The sequence below is a fragment of the Mustela nivalis genome (assembly GCF_964662115.1).
Source record: "Mustela nivalis genome assembly, chromosome: 12".
NCBI lineage: Eukaryota > Metazoa > Chordata > Mammalia > Carnivora > Mustelidae > Mustela > Mustela nivalis.
Window position 1 is genome coordinate 65,748,643 of NC_139031.1, and position 17,869 is coordinate 65,766,511.

Genomic DNA, 17,869 nt, shown 5'->3' on the forward strand with positions numbered 1-17,869 from the left:
TTCTATGGGCCTCATGATGTTTATAACCTGCCACCATTGCTATTCCCATTCAACATTTTTTTTTTTTTGCCATACTTCTTTTTTTCCTCCCAACCCCCCTTCTTCCCTTCCTCTCTTCCTTTTCTTTTAGAGCAAGAGGTGAGGAAGGGCAGAGGGAGAAGGGGAGAGAGAGAGAATCTTAGGCAGCCTCCATTGCCCAGTGTGGAGCCTGACAACCCTGATGGATCTCATGACCCTGAGTTCATGACCTGAGCCAAAACCAAGAGTCTGGTGCTTAACAGATGGAGCCACCTAGGCGCCCCACACATTCAACATTTTCAGATGGTCCAAGACACAAATAGTAATAAGATCACACAACATGTACTACATAGGACCGCATTTCTAAAGATTGCTCCTTTCTCCCAATGGTCTAGGTCAAGGCCATCATTTCTCATTTATGATTTGCATCTTGAGTGGGATTAAGAGCCATACTCTTGTGGCAAAATTGGCTACATAATTCTGCAGGGCCCAGTGCAAAATGAAAATGTGGGGTGCCTTGTTGAAAAAGTTCTTACCAGCTGCAAGACAGTGACAGCCAAGCAATAAAGGAAACTCAGGGCTCCTCTACTCCCCGGGCCTGTGAGATGGCACAGGTGACACAACCATGAAGCCAACCTCGCTGCTAGAATAGGACCCTGGGGAGACGAGAGCCTGCTACCCCCTCCTGCCTCCTCAAATCAACCAGGGACAAATGAATGTGGGGTCTCCTCCCGCAGACAGATGCCTATTCAGTGTACTGAGGTCTCAAAGAAAATGGATCAACAAAGTATCCTCTCAAAACTACCATTTACTTTCTTATACAGATTGTATTATAAGGCTTATTTAAAACTGTTTCATCCTCTTTCCTAGAGGGTTCCATAAAGCAAGATTTTCCATCCAAAGGCCAGCATGACCCTGGTGAGGGGTTCAGTTTTAATGGGGACCAGAGGACCAATTCTGAATACAGATAATGGTAGCACAGTCTCCTGGCAATTTGATCCCCTATACCGTCTTTTTTCTCTTCCTCTGTATTTTCTCCTTTTTAAATCACTTCCTGCTCAAACCCCTTCCCTCTCGTCAGCCATGCACCAGCCTTAGATTTGACCTCAAATTCTAAATGGGGCCAGCTAGCTGTGAAGGCACTCTGTCTGGCTTTCTGCAGGTGATTTGGAAGGCTGAGGAGGCACTGTTCAGAGGGCGCCCTTCTCTCGTAAGTACAGCTATGCTCTGTCAGTTCTAGGCTGGCGAGCGAGACAGCAGTAATTACAATAATGGCGGCACTTGCCCAAGAAGTGAGCTACCACCTCTCAGAAGTAGGCATCTGCTCAGCTCTGCTTCCCGTTACGTACATGGAGACTACAGAGTTCGCCGTGAGAGATTTAGAATAGGTTATACAGAGGAGCAAAGACAAAAGAACTTCTCCCCTTCACCTTTCCCCAGAAATAAATAGCTAAATTTGTAAATACCTCACAAAAGTACGTAGGGGGAAGAAACCAACTATAGTTAAGATAAAATTATCTTAACTCTGAGTTCTTCTGAGTCATAGATGGCTTTGTTTATGACAAAACCATACAGAAAGAACTGTTAAATGAAATGGAAAAAAAAAAAAAAACCACCAACAACTGTTAAATGTATAAGCCTATCCTGATTTTTTGGCCATTCAGGGAAGGGATAGAAGATTATATAATATTACCTACTCTCAATAAAATAGTATATCCTTTTTCTTCCGGGTAGTGGATTTGTAGGGATAAACAACCCTACAAATTGTTTGGCCTATTATGTGGCACAGAGATTTTTCTATAGCCTGTCTAGACTCCAGACAATAGACAAGACTGGCCTATAGCTACAGACATTTCTATAGTCTGTAATATCACTTAGAAAAGTAAGAGCAATAATACAGAACTGAAAACCAGGCTGACCTGCTACTACAATAGTAGAAATATGAGTATAACAACACTTTACAATTTAGGAATGAGGGTAGCAACCCAGGGAGAAGTTTTAGCAGCCACGTATCAGCCAAAGCAACTTATATATCCTCCTAAAATATGAGTCATATTCAAGTAATTCTGCCCACAAGCTATAAAATCACTTTATTACAGAAAATTCTGCATCTATGTCATATCCTGTTTTCTCATATGTTGTAACTTATATGTTACATATAGACTATATACATAATACCTGTGGTCAACATATAGGCTTTCAAAAGGCCTTTCTTGAAACAAACCAGATTGTTAAACTATTCTACTTCTCATCCTTCTTGGACAAAACAGTGAAGGCTGCATATGACCGTAAGAAAGTTAAGGGACATGATGTATAATGCGAAAGGGAGGTGGAAAAAAGAGTTTAAATTTCATCTATTTTCTGCCCTTTCATTTCTGAGTGTGTCTCCACATCTGTTTCTCTCCCACAATTACACTTGTTCTAAACAAAAGAGAAAGAAAAAAGAAACCTTGGGTTTGTTTGATTTTTTAATATTCCTCTTCACTAGCTTTTTAATTTTTTAGTAAATGAACTGTTCAGTTTTGTTGTTGCTTAGGTTTATTTTGATGGAGACGATGAAAAAGGTGCATTGACTACAAAGAATAATCATTGAAGAAAATGTTGCCTATCATTGAAGAGAATATTACACTTTCCTATGTAGTAGAAATAAACAGGCAATACTCTCGATGCAGAGGGTATTCTCTTGCCCAAAGACTCCAAACTACGTCAAAAGTCACAAGACCATTTGCACCTTCGCCACTGGGGATGAATATTAACCGGGTCTGTTGCTGTCGGGATGACTCAGCTTGTAGCATCAGGAGTCATCAAGGGGTTGTCTCATGAACTAGACAACATGCAGGAAAATGCAGAGATTTTTCTATATTTTGCTTAGGGTTGTACCTCCCCAAATGCAAACCTCCCCTCTCTAAAGTCCTTCAGGTTCTCTTTCTGGCTGAATTAAGAGCAACAACAACAACACATATTCAACACAATCGGCTCCACCATCCAGCAGTCTACAACGTATCATCAAAGGTCCAGTGTAGAACCAACCATCCGGGACAGCCACAGTTACAGAATGCCAACCAAGGAAACCATGCAGGCCCTTCCCTGTGCGATCAGCTAAGCCCCTCCACCAGGCGGGCACAGAGTACTGCCTACGTCTAGGGTGTTCGACATCCAAATGTGGTATATTCTCCCCCCTGGAATGCAAATTCTAGATTCATATTACGCCAGAATAGCATTACACAATGCTCTTGTTGTGTTTTGCTTGAAAGTTCAATATTTTCTTTGTCTTTAAGGAAAAAAAAAATTCTTTAACCTCATTGCAGATGAAGGTTTTTGTCAACACTTTCCCACGTAGTAAAAATAAACAGATAATGTCTAAGTACAATTAATTGGTAATGTAATATTAAAAGCAACATAAAAATTTAAAGAGATTTATCTGAAATAAAAAATACAGATTTTTTCCCCCTTTGATAGGTGCCACGATCTTTAGGAATACTTCATCTATGTAATAAGATATACCAGAGCTATATATTCCATATAATAACTTTGAATATCATAAAAATGGTACCAAATTCTGATTCTCCTCAGCCACTTCAGTACACAGGTGGTGGAAGCCAGCCATAGCCTCAGCCTCTTTAATTGGCTACATGTTAACGGAAGAGGGACGGTATACATTTTAACCCAACATCATGAAAACCTCTGTTTGTTTAACAAGTTCAGAATCCAATGCTAGCCTGATGAGTGCAACAAATTCATTTCATTCTCATGAAATTGTTAGGAAGCGCCACGCCTCCTCACAGGATAGCTGGGAATTCGACAGCCCTCTGAAAGAGCCTGAATCATTAACTGAAGTGTCCTGTGTGTGGAGACAGAAGACCAAATTAGGCCCTAAGGAAGTCTTACCAAACCCCCACTGAAGTCAACTGCGATTTGCTAACGCACTCAAGCGGGCTCTCATGGCCCACAGGTCCTGTCAGTAATTTCACTAGGTCTTTAAGCCAGACACATGAGTGAAAAACAAAAACCCAAAAACATACACACGCACAACACAAACACCCAAACCCACAAAGGAAAAATATGTGTACCTCTCCAACGTCATAGATCCAAATACGGCCTTCTGAGTCTCCAACGGCAACTTCTTTGCCACCTTGAGCCCAGCGCACCCGGTTCAGGGCGGAAGCCCCCTCAATGGCCACACTTGCTGTTGGAACCTGCCAACAGCAACAAAGAATCTGAGTGAGAATTTAGATATACAAGTTTACAATGATACGTTTAACTGGGTGAGTCACCGCTGCCTTCATGTGCGTGAAGTAATATGCATCCCTTGCGCAGGGGTAAAAAAGGATTCATTGTTCTTAAATCATATGCTCCACTGAATGAAGGGGTAGAGAGGAGACACTTTAACAAAAAAAAAAAAAAAAAAGAAAGAAAGAAAGAAAGAAAAAGAAAAGAAAAGCAGGAGAGTCTTTTCCACAGTCAATGGGCAGCGAGTGACAAATATTTCTCTGGATTACGCAGGGTGTACATCCAACATACAAACACAGCAGCTAAATACGATACTTCTCTATCAGGTCATGATTTATGGATCAATGGAGAGAGAGATTTCAGGATTTACCAAGATTAAAAATACTGTAAAAGGCAGAAAGGGGGGCTTACGGTGGAACCAAGGTCATATTAATGTGTGTCTTCAGGGAAAAAAAAATATGTATTGATCCCTCAAAACCTCCTCGGAGAGGGGATGATCAGAAGAAGAAGAAAAAATGCAGGTGGCACAACTTCAAAAGCTTGACTTTTCCTCTTTCTTTTTTCTTTTCTTTTCTTTTTCCAGTTTTCCCCCTTTCCGGTCAGTACCAGGCTAGACGAAGCACTCTAGAACTTTGGAATTGCCCCCGAGGGGATATCCTGAGAGACTGCAACACCTTTTTGTAGAAGAAATCTCCCATCTCCTCCAGTCAACACTGAAGTCTGCCATTGTGGGCAATCACTAGCACACTTTTTATTAAAAGGACCCAGAGGTGCTGAAATGGAACCTGCAGGATTGGATACAAGAACCCTTGTTATTGGGAAAAGATGTTCGTGGGTCTCCCCCTCTTCTATCAACAGTTGTATAAACTCCAGTCTTGAAGTTTATATATCTGAGGTTTATAACTGATAGATCAGATCTCTGAGCCTTCTACAAAAATGTTGACTCGGAAGTGACAACAGGCCGTTAAAAAAGGAAAGTGTAAATCTTGAAACCAAAAGAAAAAAGATACAGTGAGGAAAGTACCCTGGAGATCATCTCACACCACTGCTGAAGCCCTGGGTCTACTACACAGGTCGTTTCGGGTTGGAGACCGTGGCTTCGTTCTCTCTCGGCATTCCCTGAGTCGGGGAATTGAAACCATCTGTTTACGGGAGGTTATTGACCCAATACCTATCTTTAAAATAGCAATAAAAACTCCATCATATGTAAGAATCTATGTTTAAACTTAATCTCGAAATCAATGAAAATTCTTTTACCTGCTTAAATCACTGTGTGTCAGTTGTGAGCAAAAATGTAAAACAAAAGTCCCCAACTCATTTTTTTTTTTTAAATACACAATTTCGACAATGAAGGTACCTGCTGTGCAAGCTGGAGCTTGAATTTTTAACCAAACCTTTCAAAGGCCAAAACAATGTGAATTTAGATGGGCCATAATTCTGTCAATATGCTTTATTATTAGGGTACTCCTCAGAAAACAAATCAGAGATTCAGCTCTACAGTTTTCAGACTTTTTAACCCCATCACTTAGGGAGACTGTGCAGGATCACACTTGACCTAACTCTGTTCGATATCAGATTTTATCAATGAATAATCTCAAAGATTGAATAAAAATGTTGAACCTTAATAGGAATATGTTAAAAAGCTAATCACTCAAAACAACCTGACTTCTGATACACTTTAAACTGTGTCTAATGCACGTTAAAGAATTTTATTTATTGAGAAGTAAGTTGTATAGCTAACTGAGACAATTAATATTTTAACCTTTTAACAATACCTTTTCAAACATAAATGATAAAAAAATGACTATCACCGGCTATATAATAAGTGCTAAAAATTATCAAATGCTAAAGGAAATGATAAAATACATTTTATTAGTTTGACCCATAATGACCTTTCAAAAGTTGGTGAAACTTTAGTGAAAAGAATCCATATATTGAGTGGAACTTCTGTACCTTTCGTTTCTCAGTTATTTTCAAATTTTTTTAAAGACTCAGTCATTTTAATTGCAAATACAAGGATATCTACAGCATCAAGTACAGCATAGTGGGGAGGTCAGTGACCTTGCGGTAGGTGAATATGAACTATCCTGGCATAGGAGCAATTGGGATGATGTGGTCAAAAGGTACAGTAACTTCAACAACAAGTCACACTGGGAATTCAGGTTCTCTTTCTTTTTTACACGAATCTAAATCCTAATCTGACAACTGTTTGAGAAATCTTGTTCAACTTGATCGAAAGCAAAAATGATTTGAGAGTTTAAAAAAATGTTCAGTTCATTACTGGATTTGAATCAGATTCGATATATTGACTATTAATTCTGAAAGCAGAATTATGTTTTCATAAGCAGTTTGCATGCCCTGTAATGATTTTTTAAAAAAGTTTAACTATACAACGCTTAATGTGGTTGTGCCTTGACACCTAGAGCAAGAAAGGGGAAAAATTACATTTGGCAATGTTGACACATTGATTTCATTTTGCCTAAAAAGTAGGCTAAAAACGAAGCCATACTATTTACATAGGAATTATGAAGGAGTGTGTAAAACACTTAGACTATGGCATCACTGTGGGGTATCACCGAAACATCACTTCTACCAGATCTCATTTCTGATATGAGGGGAGGCAGTGTCTCCTAAACCTACCTGGAAAACGTGTGTTTTTTGGTTGCTTTAAGTCAATGAGTTTATTCTAGCAGGTAGAAGCAATACGATTTTAATCAACAGTTTTGAAAGACTTTGGGAAACCATCACAATGTTGAATAATATTGCATCTTTCTATGAAAAGCAATAATGTTATAAACATTCAACATCCAAAATGATGTACACGTATTTATGCCTTTTGATCATTTTCAAAGATGCTTCACTATGTAACTCTTGCCTTTGTCACATAGTTCTTACAGCCAAAAGAAAACATAGACTTAAACTGAAATATTTTCAAAAGATAACTATTTGGCAGTGGTCTTGGTGTATGTAATTTTGTGAGATACAATGGTTCAATAATGACACCTGAGGGTTATTTCCTTGTCTGCTCCCACAAAAAATACTAGGGGAGCCGCCTTCTCCTCATATCCTCCAGCTGTAGGTTTCCTAATTAAAAAGGCTGAGTTGCTTCCTGCTCAAAACACTTCAAAAGACCTTTCTCTTGCTCCCCTTACCTGTCCCTTCTTATTTATGGAGAGCCGCCCTGAATCAGAAACCAGGAAGAGATGAAGAGACCGTTTTATTTTATTAAATTGAAGGACATTTAATATTCATGTTAAAAAAAAAAAAAAAGATACCACAAAAAGCCCCAAGTAGCTGAATTAGCACCTTAGTAATTTTAAGGGTGTAAGAAAAAGGGAAAATGCACATGGCATAATTTTTAAAGCATAGATAGATATATAGCATAATTTTTAAAATGAATATTTCCTTATTGTTAATTCCCCTTTTTTAAAAAAGGGGGCCATTTTTCACTTGTGAAGTACTCTAAATGTGACATGTTGAAATCTCACCTTTTTTTTTTTAATTTTTTTAAAAACACCGAGTTTACCTGACCTGTTCAGAGTTAAAAAGTACTGTGAAAGTCCGCCTGTAAGTTCAATATTTTAGGCAAGGATTATTTACCTTGTAAAAATCAAGTGGAGGGTAGATCTAAAGGTAGCCAACAGAATCCTCTTTTATGGATTTAAAATAGAAAATGTGCGGAGTGGCAAACACTGACAACCCTTTTAAAAAGCTCAATCTCAAGTCAGGGTCCACAAAAGCTGACTTTTCCAAGTGCCTGCCAGCAGGGTTATTTCAGCACCGCTCTGACATGTGCCGGTGTGTCCTTTTCCCGAGGGAGAGGCAGGAACGCACATCGTTTTGCTCTTTTGCAAAGGGGTCGTCAATTGTCCAGGATCTGCCTGGGGTTGGGGATGGAGTGAGATGAAATGATTTTTGGCCGGTGCATCTGCCAATTCCCTTCAGAGCAGTGGAGACTGGGGGTCGGCTGCCCAGCTGCCATTGGAGGGTCATCCAAAACAAGGCCGCGCAGGACAGAGCGGGGGAGACGGAGAGAGGCCGGCTGCGCCCTCCTCCCAGCCCTCCCGCCCGGGCGCCTGCACCGCCGCTCACCTCGGTGTCATTGTTGAGGTTCCAGAGGTCCAGGCGCCCCATTCCGTCCACGCAGGCAAAGAGCGCGGGATGCACGGGGGACCACATGACATCGTACACATAGTCTGCATTGTCTTCAAAGGAGTAGAGCGGCTTGTTGTGCTGTAAAGCAAAGAGACCGTGAAGACTCGGTGGCGCTGCCGCCGCCTCGGGCTGTCTAGCGAGCCTAATTAAAAACTTTGCACATTCACCAAGTGTCATAAAACTGCCCGAGATGAAAGTCCTCGAAAAGGTGAACCGCAGCTTTAATGTGACTAGAACTGTCCAGTGGCATAAATAAATACTGGGGGCCGGGGGAGAGGGGGATGCTGGGTGGGTGGGAAGCGGGGACTCTTAAGGGGCTGGGGCCCCGGACCTGCGCGGGAGGCGGTCTCAGACCCAGGCGGGCGAGCCGTTCCGTGCAGGTGGACGCGGCTGCCCATTAGCTCGGGATTCTCGCCAGGTCACGTTCTGCGAGTCGCGCGGTGCCCGGACCCCACCGCCGTCCGCCTGCGAGGCTCAGACCCGCGGGAACGCTCTGGAAGCCCAGGCAGGCCCGGGCCGCCCAGGACCTTCCGCACGGAAGGCAACGCCTGCCACCTCGTGGTCTTTTTCTGGAGCTGCAAGTCGGCTCCCAGGCCGACTCGGGGCCAGATTCATATTTGAATGGTTCTTGGCTTCCTTGTGGAAGGGGAACACATGTTTTGAGGGGATTTGTAGCTCTTCTGGGAGGTTAAAAATCTCGGGGTTCTAAGACCCTAGTTTCTCCGCGAACTCAGGTGGACTGGTGTGGCTCAACCGAGAAACCCCTGAACCTTCACTGAAGATGAACCACATTTTCTAGATCACCCAGTATTTCCAGCAACCCTGAAATTGGTGTTTGGGGGGAATGCATTAGCACACCCCCGATGCATACAAATGCTTCCACTCCAGAGGGATACAATAAATTAAAATGGCACTCTTGATTTCCAGTGAATATTGTCACATCAAAATAGCACAGAAGTCAGAGGCAAGTTTGAAAGTACACCAGAAATAAAATGTAATTGGACTTCATGAATTATTCATTCCATCTGGCTTGTCTTATTCTAATTTCTGCATAATGGCTTTACTAATCCCTGATCAATTAATGTAAAATGAAATTTAAATGATAATGAAAGCCCTAGAGATAAAAGAAATTAAGTATTCTTATATCCTCTGACAGAAATCTAAACAATGGGAGTTTTTTTCCACAATGTCTTCTTCATCCAGTCAGCTGTCTGTATTCTCTTCGTGGGTTCTACTAAATGCCTGTGCAGGCCAGAGTAATAAGATAAAAAAAAAAAATATAACACAGAACATGAACAGTCAAATCCTTCATGCGTGGAATGTGCAAAGAATGCATCTGTAGGTAACAGCTCCAAATATTAGAGCAGAACTCCCAAAGTGTACTGCTAGCAAAGGTAAAATGCACAGAATGGACGTGCTAAAATCGAAGTGAGAAGAATCAGTGAGAAGACAAAAGCCTAGAGCAGAGATTTGTGAAGGGAGTAACTATAAGTGATTTCTTTTTCCATGAATTCTCTTGATTTAACGTTGCTCCAAACAGAACACAATTATGATACTAATAAAGCCACACAGATTTGAGATGGGCCCTTGTGCACAAGGGAGGGTAGGTAGCAGATACGGGAGATGTGTTTTATTTGCAAAAAGTATCTAATGGGGGAGTAATTTGAAAAAGGACATATGGTATTGGGACCTCTAAAAATAATTCAGTGGACATTAGTCTTATAGTTTTTTATTTTAATATTCTATAACTCTTTTATGCCAGGATGTTTGTTATAAATCATGCCTTCAGTGTGGTTTTGAGGTAAAATTATTTGCCCAGTTGTTATTTATGGAGCTTCTTGCTTTCTCTCATGCTTTGGACTCAGTGATTCAAAGTACCTTGTCTGGAGAATCTGAATATCCAGTGAAACCTTAAAGTGGCAACGATTGTATCATTATTCCTTACTGGGATAGAGTAGCTGGTCCTTCACTGACCACTTGTGAATATTAAATTGTAACTCTTGAGTAAAAGACTATTTCTGCCCCCCAATACTTGATTTTATAGCTGGCTAGTCACTATTTGTTAAAGGACATGAGTGACACATTTTTCTTCAAGTCAGAGGATGGAAAACACATGCTTTAAAAAGTTGATTCTCTCACTCTCCTCTCTCAGTAACCCGTTTGACAGTAAAACTGAGCATATGGAGGTCTAGAGGGAGACCCACACACATCCAGACGTATATGAGACATGTACCCTATTATCCACAGTCCTTGTTTTGATCAATCATAAAAACCACCCAACCTTAAACATTTACTAGGATGCTGATACTATCTGATACATTAGTTCTCCCAAGAAATTATCCTGTTAATCTCTACTTTGCTTCTTCTTCTTCTCCTTCTCCTTCTCCTTCTCCTTCTTCTTCTTCTTTTAGTTGCTGTTTCTGTGAGGAACTTAGTCAAAATTATCATATATACTGGAGACTTCACTTTTTCAACATCTGGTAATAATAGCCATTGTTCATGTTACCAAAATCCAATTTTCTCATTTAGTAGGATTATAGGATTAATGTTATTACTGTCTAGGTTTCCCTCCAACTTCCTCATCACCCCCAATCCTCCAGATTGAACCTCCCATTGTAAAAATCACTAGTACGTTTTTCTGGATTATAGTATGTACATGTTGAGGGGAAGAAAGAAGGGCTTATGTTTTCAAAGGCTTTGTTTTAACCTTGATGAATTCATAGGCTGAGAAAGTCTTGGTCAGGACTGAACCCACTGTCAGGATACCAAGTGGACGGACAGCGAGGAACCACTAGTTCCCAAGTATTAACATTATAAGCTCTAGGCATAAGCTAGTGCCCCTCTTCCATCCTTAAGCCGTACCATTTTGAATAGTAATTGTACTTTTTTTTTTTTTGAAAAAAGAATTCTTCATTCTTTTTTATTTGGGGCTCCAAGGTTAATCTGAAAACCCCATTAAGAATTTGGTGATGGGGATGAAGGAGAGCACTTGTGATGATCACGGGCTGCTGATGTGTGGCGGTGCTAGATCCCGGTGCTGTACTCCTGAAACTCACAGAGCACTGTAGGTGAACCAGCTGGAAGTAAAAGAAAAACTTTAAAACGTTTAGCCTCAAATGTTTACTATAAAACAGTTTCCAGTAGATAAAGATATCATGAAATATTAACATCCTCATAAAATATGTCAAAAGCATCGGGGTCTGAAGATTCGGTTTTTGAAGCTCGAAACTAAGTGTTTAGATCCACGGCGCTGTCCCAGCTGGCTGGAGCATAACTGCTGGTTTTAGAATAGCACATGTTTTGAGAAGATGCAGAAGATTCGACTGATGATTCTTGAGGAGGCTCCTGTAAGCTAAATCTAAACTAAAGCTAAGCTAAGCTAAAGCTTCTGTATCTCCTAAAGTTACAGAAGCTGAGTGACTTAAACATTCCCTCTGCAAAGTACTCAAGGCCATTTCGTAAACTCAGTAACTCAGCATGTTACTGCAGCAAGAGTCTTTCAAAACCATCGGATTTCAGGAGACACAAGCCTCTTGGCTCGCGTCGCTTCCTTTCCTAGTGGCGTGCTGGGAAGGGACCCGCTGCTTGAGAAGAAAGATGAGCAGAAGTGCACGACCACCCACATACTGCGTGTGGGACACGTGCCAGTGAGACAAAGCCACGACACCCAGTGCTTTTGACAAGTTTCCCAGGCCATGCCCCAAGACCCCAAAATATCCAGACGCAGCTCGGCTTGACCTGAGTGCCCTGATTCTCAAACAGCACAGAGAAGCAGGCGACCGGGCACCTCCCAGCCAGACACGAAGGGCAGGGAAGGGGAAATTGTTGAGCCTTTGCTGTGCCTGACTCTACACACACGTTGTCTAATTTAATCCGCATAAAATCACAGTAAGGTAGATGGTATTTACAGGAACGAAAATTATAGTTCAGGAAACTTAGGTAGCTTTCCCGAGGCCACGGGCTTTGATAAGTGGTGGAGCTGGATTTGGTTCTATGGGTTTCCTAGCTGTTAAGTACAGCCTTCTATTTGATGGACCCACGTGGTCCTCTATAAAACACAGAAATGGTCTTTGGTTTTTACAGCAAACACAACAACTCTGTTACTTGTTGTTTCATTCAATCCAACTGATAATTGCTAAGCACACACTGTGTTGTGTAGCTTGTAGGAAGGAGTAAAAAATATCACAGAATGTTTATTTCATTTCCCGAAGTGATCATTAACCATCCTGAAGACGTCACGCATTGATTCCAGGCATCTTGAGCTGCGGATGACACTCACAGACATCTTTCTCTCCAAAAGAAAAGAAAAGGACTGGGGTGGGTATGGCCCCTTAGTCGGCAGGGTTTATCAGCAGGCCATGAATTAGAGAGTTTCATAAAGTGATGCTAGGAGCCGAGATCTGGTTTCTAGTTCACTGAATGTCTACATAGCTTTCTTTGAAGGAGGCTGCAGTGACATGAGGTGATAGAGGAGGGAACACAGGACGCACGGGCCAGGAAAGGCAACAGACTATGGATGGTGGTAAATTCCACCTAACATTGTGGATTTTCGTTTTTTCATCTATAAGATGGAAGGTGGGAGAAACTGGCTTCCAAGAGTTCCCACCGGCTTTCCCGGACTCTGCTCTGGGATAAAGATCGAATGGAATAAAGTTTGCGAAGTTTTTGTTTTGTTTTGTTTTTACAAAGAGTTGTTCAAAAATAAGAGTCATAATTAGAGCCATCTTCCTTGAGGTTCTGCGAAATTCAGAGCAGTGACTTTAAAACATTTTATTTCATAAAAATATACATCTAAAAATGTACCAGGATGGCTTTGGGTGGGAAACTGAAAATCATGTAAGGAATGACAGACCTCTTACTTGACTAACTAAAGAAGGGATAAAGGATATTAAATTTACATGAAAGAAGCACGTAGGGAACTCTGTTCCAAAGTGAAACTGTGTAACATCCATCAGCGTTTGACAATAGAGATGTGATCTCTCGATTTGAGCTTCGATTTTATAAATATACTTCTGACAATGACTAGAGCTGTGTATTTTTCCGATCAGTTAACTATGAAGTGATTTCATGAAAGATGAACTTCTATTTCTGATGTCAGATATATATCAAAGCCACATTTAGAAGACATGATGTTTTATTTTTTTCTATGTTATGTATTTTCCTCTCATCAGAATCTCTAGGCGTTCTCAATAGGGTTTGGAATTTTGAAGGTCGGTGAATAGGAAGATTTATGTTAAAATGCCTCCTAACACCTCCAAACACTGTGGTTCTTGAGGTCCTATTTGCCTCTAATGATTAGCTTTCAAAGGAGATTTAGTGGAAATGCTTACCCAAACCAAGAAAATTTCTTTTGGAGTGGAGGGGATATGGGGAAGGAGCAGGGATAGTACATAGGTAGGTGGGGAAGGGGCCAGAAAACTAACAGTAGAATTTTATATTTTATTCTAAAATAAGAAGAAAACAAATTGGGATCTTACCTTGAAACTATATCCTGTTGGGAAAAAAACGGTGACCAAAATACTAAACAATGAGTAAGAAGAAAATGTCCTTCAAAAACTGTCATGTGGGTTTCTGTGAAGTAATTAAAATAAATAGCCAGCCAGTTCTTCCAGGAAACATTAAAATGTGAGACCACAATATCACTTTTAAAATAAACCACCAAAGGACCCCAAAACTTCAGGCTCACACAAAAATGGATGCCTCTACCATAAAAAGAAAGTGCTTAAACAAACAAACAAACCAAAACTCACAAACCAAACCAAAAAACCCAACTCTCTTGGCCAACAAGAGGTGCTGTGAATTTGGTACTATCATTAGAAAACATTATTTGCAACTTAATTTGGGATCCTTCTAAAGCACAGAATATCCTGTATTTCACCTTCATTTCTATGGCTCATATTAAAAACAATACAGACTGGACCTCAGTGATAGCTTTGCCTGTTTCCATCACGATCAGAAATCTGAAATTAGACATAAAGAGTTTGGATGAACTATTCTCAACAACACACAGATAGTGGGTCGGCTTGTTGTCCATATGCACTAACCGAAACTATGTAAGGACCTTTATTTGAATTAGTAAACTTAAAGTAATTACAAAGAAGTTTCTAGAAATCCAGGAATGTAGCATTTGCCTCTCTATAAATGTGGAAGTTTGGCTAAATAAGTACTGAAGCCACATAAAAGGTGTTCTTTGTTGCACTACCTGCCTCTCCTCATTTGCATGGAAGAAGCCTCCTAATCCAGGAGGCGCCACCAATGAAGAAGGTAATTATCCATATAAAAGAATGTATACATATTCACAGGTTTTGACTAGTATTTGAGTGTTTTAAGCCATAATAAAAACTACCAGCTTTGTCTAATTCATAAAAGGACTATTCCACCCCCCTACTCCCCCTACCCCCTACCCCACTGGCTTGATTTTTATGAATATCAGCTCCACCTAATGGTTCTTCTTTAAAATGGGCATTTTAGTAGCACAGGTCTGTACAGAATCCAGGTGCAAACACTGAAACGGACTGGGAGGCTCTAAAATTGCTCTCTGCGCTCATCTTAGCTGCTCTGGCCCTTTTGGTATGGTCTGCCTTCCTGCTTGTGTTGCCGCAGGCAGAGGGGTCACTGGATGGCCAGAGCCAGGAGGGGTCACGTTAATTCCGTGGTACGACTGAGGTGGCTTGTTCTCTGGACTGGGGACTCTCTCTCTGGACTGACATTCTCTCTCTGAAGGGCCACACAGCTGTAGGAGGCAAACAATTCAACAAAACCCCTTGGGTGGCTGCTGTGCCAATTCTATTTCACTGTGGCCCAGTGGTTTCATGTCCACCAAGACAGCAGTTAGAGAAAGAAGCATTCAGCGATGGGAAAGAAAGGCCAGGTTGCTTAGAGCCTGGATTTGAGGTGGGAAAGAAAGACGCTGGTATCAAGAATGAGGGCATATAGAGGGATGATGAGGGGTTGGACCTAGAAGCAGCGAGACGTGTGGCTGTATCCTTGCCTTGAAGACTTGGAAAGTTGGAAGAATGAGTGCAAAAAGTGGTATCTGCAGGCACGGCTGTGTTTATGCATTTATTGCCTATTTAATGTCAAACTCTAGCTGAATTTTACTTGGAAGAATCCAGCGGTTAGATAAAGTGGCAGAACGTCTCCACGCTGATGCTGAAGCTGTCAACCTCCACTCTGGCATCTGGCTTACGAATTGTCTTACCAGTATAAATAAACTGCTCCATATCTCTGTATGTGTAATTCTTAAAGAAAGATTTAAAACATAGAAAATTATAAACCTAGATGCCTGCATTACACCTTGATTCACAAAGTGTTTAGTTTTTTAAATTGCCAGGTAAACACTGGCTGGTCCCCAGAGCTAATCTGACCTCAGTGGTCTCATTACACTTAGTAAATATGACATTGTGACCAATTTCATTTTTTGTTCTAGAAGTCATATACCCAAATACCCAGATTTGTGGGTTTAAAATTTAATGGTAAAATGGTTTACAATTTTTTAAAGATTTCCTTTATTTATTTGAGAGAGAGAGAGAGAGAGAGAGAGAATGAACATGACAGTTGGGGGAGGGCAGAGGGAGAGGAAGAAGCGACTTCTGCTGCACAGGGAGCTCCATGCAGGGCTTGATCCCAGGGCCCTGAGATCACGACCTGAACCAAAGGTAGATGCTTAACTGACTAAGCCACCCAGGTGCCCCCAAATTATTAAATATTTTATTCTACTTCTTGCATCAGTGGTTGATCATATATATAACCTATATCTATATCTCTCAATCTATCTCTCTATATACATCAAGAACACATTTTCAAAGGGTCAAGGCAAGTTTTTTTGTAGGTCTGCACTCCTGTATCTCCTGGTATTAAACATAATACCTTTTTTATATTAAACCTAATACTAGTATAGCTGGTATTTAAATTTATTTCAATCATGGAAAAACCAAAAAGGAGAATCCCGCATACCAGAAATTCAAAATATTCTGTTTATATGTAGAACACATTATGTTTCCTATTTGGCGACAGATTTGCTTACTTTATTCTGTTACACCTAAGCCAAAATGAAATGAATCTTTTCAACAAGAAAATAGAAGCTAAATGTGAGGCCAAGAGATTCAGGACATTACACATGGCTGTGGGAAAATAACCCACATGAATTAGGAGCCCTGGACAAACGGCAAGGTTAAGGGGCCACATGAAGCTGGCCAAGATGGACCCACACCGGTGTGGTCCCCAAACCATTACTTTGGGTGGTAAAAGTGAATTTTGATTTCGGTTCCGACATCAGACATACAATGTAGGTTAGATCAGAAGGTGGGGTTGTAGACATCGTTGAATCTCATAGCCACGAAGACACTGCGTCTGCTACGGGTTACCCTCATTCTCTCTTTCATATAATTGCCTTAGAAGGAAAAGGTGGGGAAGACAACTTGTGAAAAGGAACGGCAAATGATTGCACTCTGGTTAAAAGAGCCAGAGAAAATATCCACAGCCCCTACTTCTTGCACAATGGGAAAGCCCAGTCAGTTGGGTGAAAGAGTCTCAAAAATGTTTGTACTTATATGGATAATTCTCATCTTCTGTATAAATAGCAGCTCCAGGTATGTGTTGGTGGGTGAATGTGGGGAAGGGGGGGTGGGTAGGGGTAAGAGGACAGGAAGTAGGAACACAGGCTCCGTCTGGCTATGACTTGATGATCACATTCTTGTGGTTTCTTTCAAAGTTAAAGTATTCTCCCTGGGTGAGCTTAAAAAAGGAACCCCTCTTCCTCCTCATCCTCCAACTCCTGCCCCCGTCTTCCCCTACAGAAAGAAAAAGAAAGAAAGAAAGAAAGAAAGAAAGAAAGAAAGAAAGAAAGAAAGAAAGAAAGAAGAAAGGAAAGAAAGAAAAAGAATTTGATGACTGGCACACATGCTTCATTGAAAGCCAATCTTAATGTCTGCTATCTTGTGTTCAGAAGGGAGGGGAAGGGGGAGTGAAATGAGAATGAGGGGAGAAAAGTCAGTCAGACACCACCTGAATGCTGTGTTTATCAGAAAGGCGGGGCTTTGGGGCTGAGGGGGGGAAAAATGCGCTCTGTCATCCGGTAAGTGTTACTGGCAGTGAACTACTGAGTTTGCTCATCTTCTTTCCCATTTTAAGTGTTATGCGTAGATACTGTGGTAGCAGAAACTTTAACTTGTGATTTTTATTGTGTTCTTTCTCCGATATCTGAACACCGAACAGGCTGCTAGCAGAAGTAAATATGCTCAAGGCCCTTTGTTAAAATTATGTAATTTTAAATGTTTTCATCTCAGTTTAAAATAATCTCCATTTTGATAAAGTAGGTTATTTTGCTTAGGACATTTAAAAGTATTAGCTTAACAGCAGTGAATTATTAAGGACCTACCGTATGGCTTTCTACTTTGGGCAATCAGTAGAAATACACGCTCTAACTCTGTTCTCAAGGACACACAATCCAGGTAGGACAATGAAA

The 17,869-nt window shown here is 40.9% G+C and overlaps 1 protein-coding gene across 4 annotated transcripts in view; it reads right to left on the reverse strand.

The window, feature by feature from the left end:
- The window catches only part of DYNC1I1 (dynein cytoplasmic 1 intermediate chain 1), a 297,026-nt gene that overhangs the window by 13,157 nt on the left and 266,000 nt on the right, over nucleotides 1-17,869 (reverse strand). For all 4 annotated transcript variants that reach the window (XM_082693604.1, XM_082693605.1, XM_082693603.1 and 1 more), the window contains 2 exons: nucleotides 8,341-8,481; nucleotides 4,089-4,214 (listed from right to left, as the gene is read on the reverse strand). In XM_082693604.1, coding sequence (XP_082549730.1) covers nucleotides 4,089-4,214; nucleotides 8,341-8,481 — 267 coding nt within the window. The remainder of the gene's footprint in view (nucleotides 1-4,088; nucleotides 4,215-8,340; nucleotides 8,482-17,869) is intronic.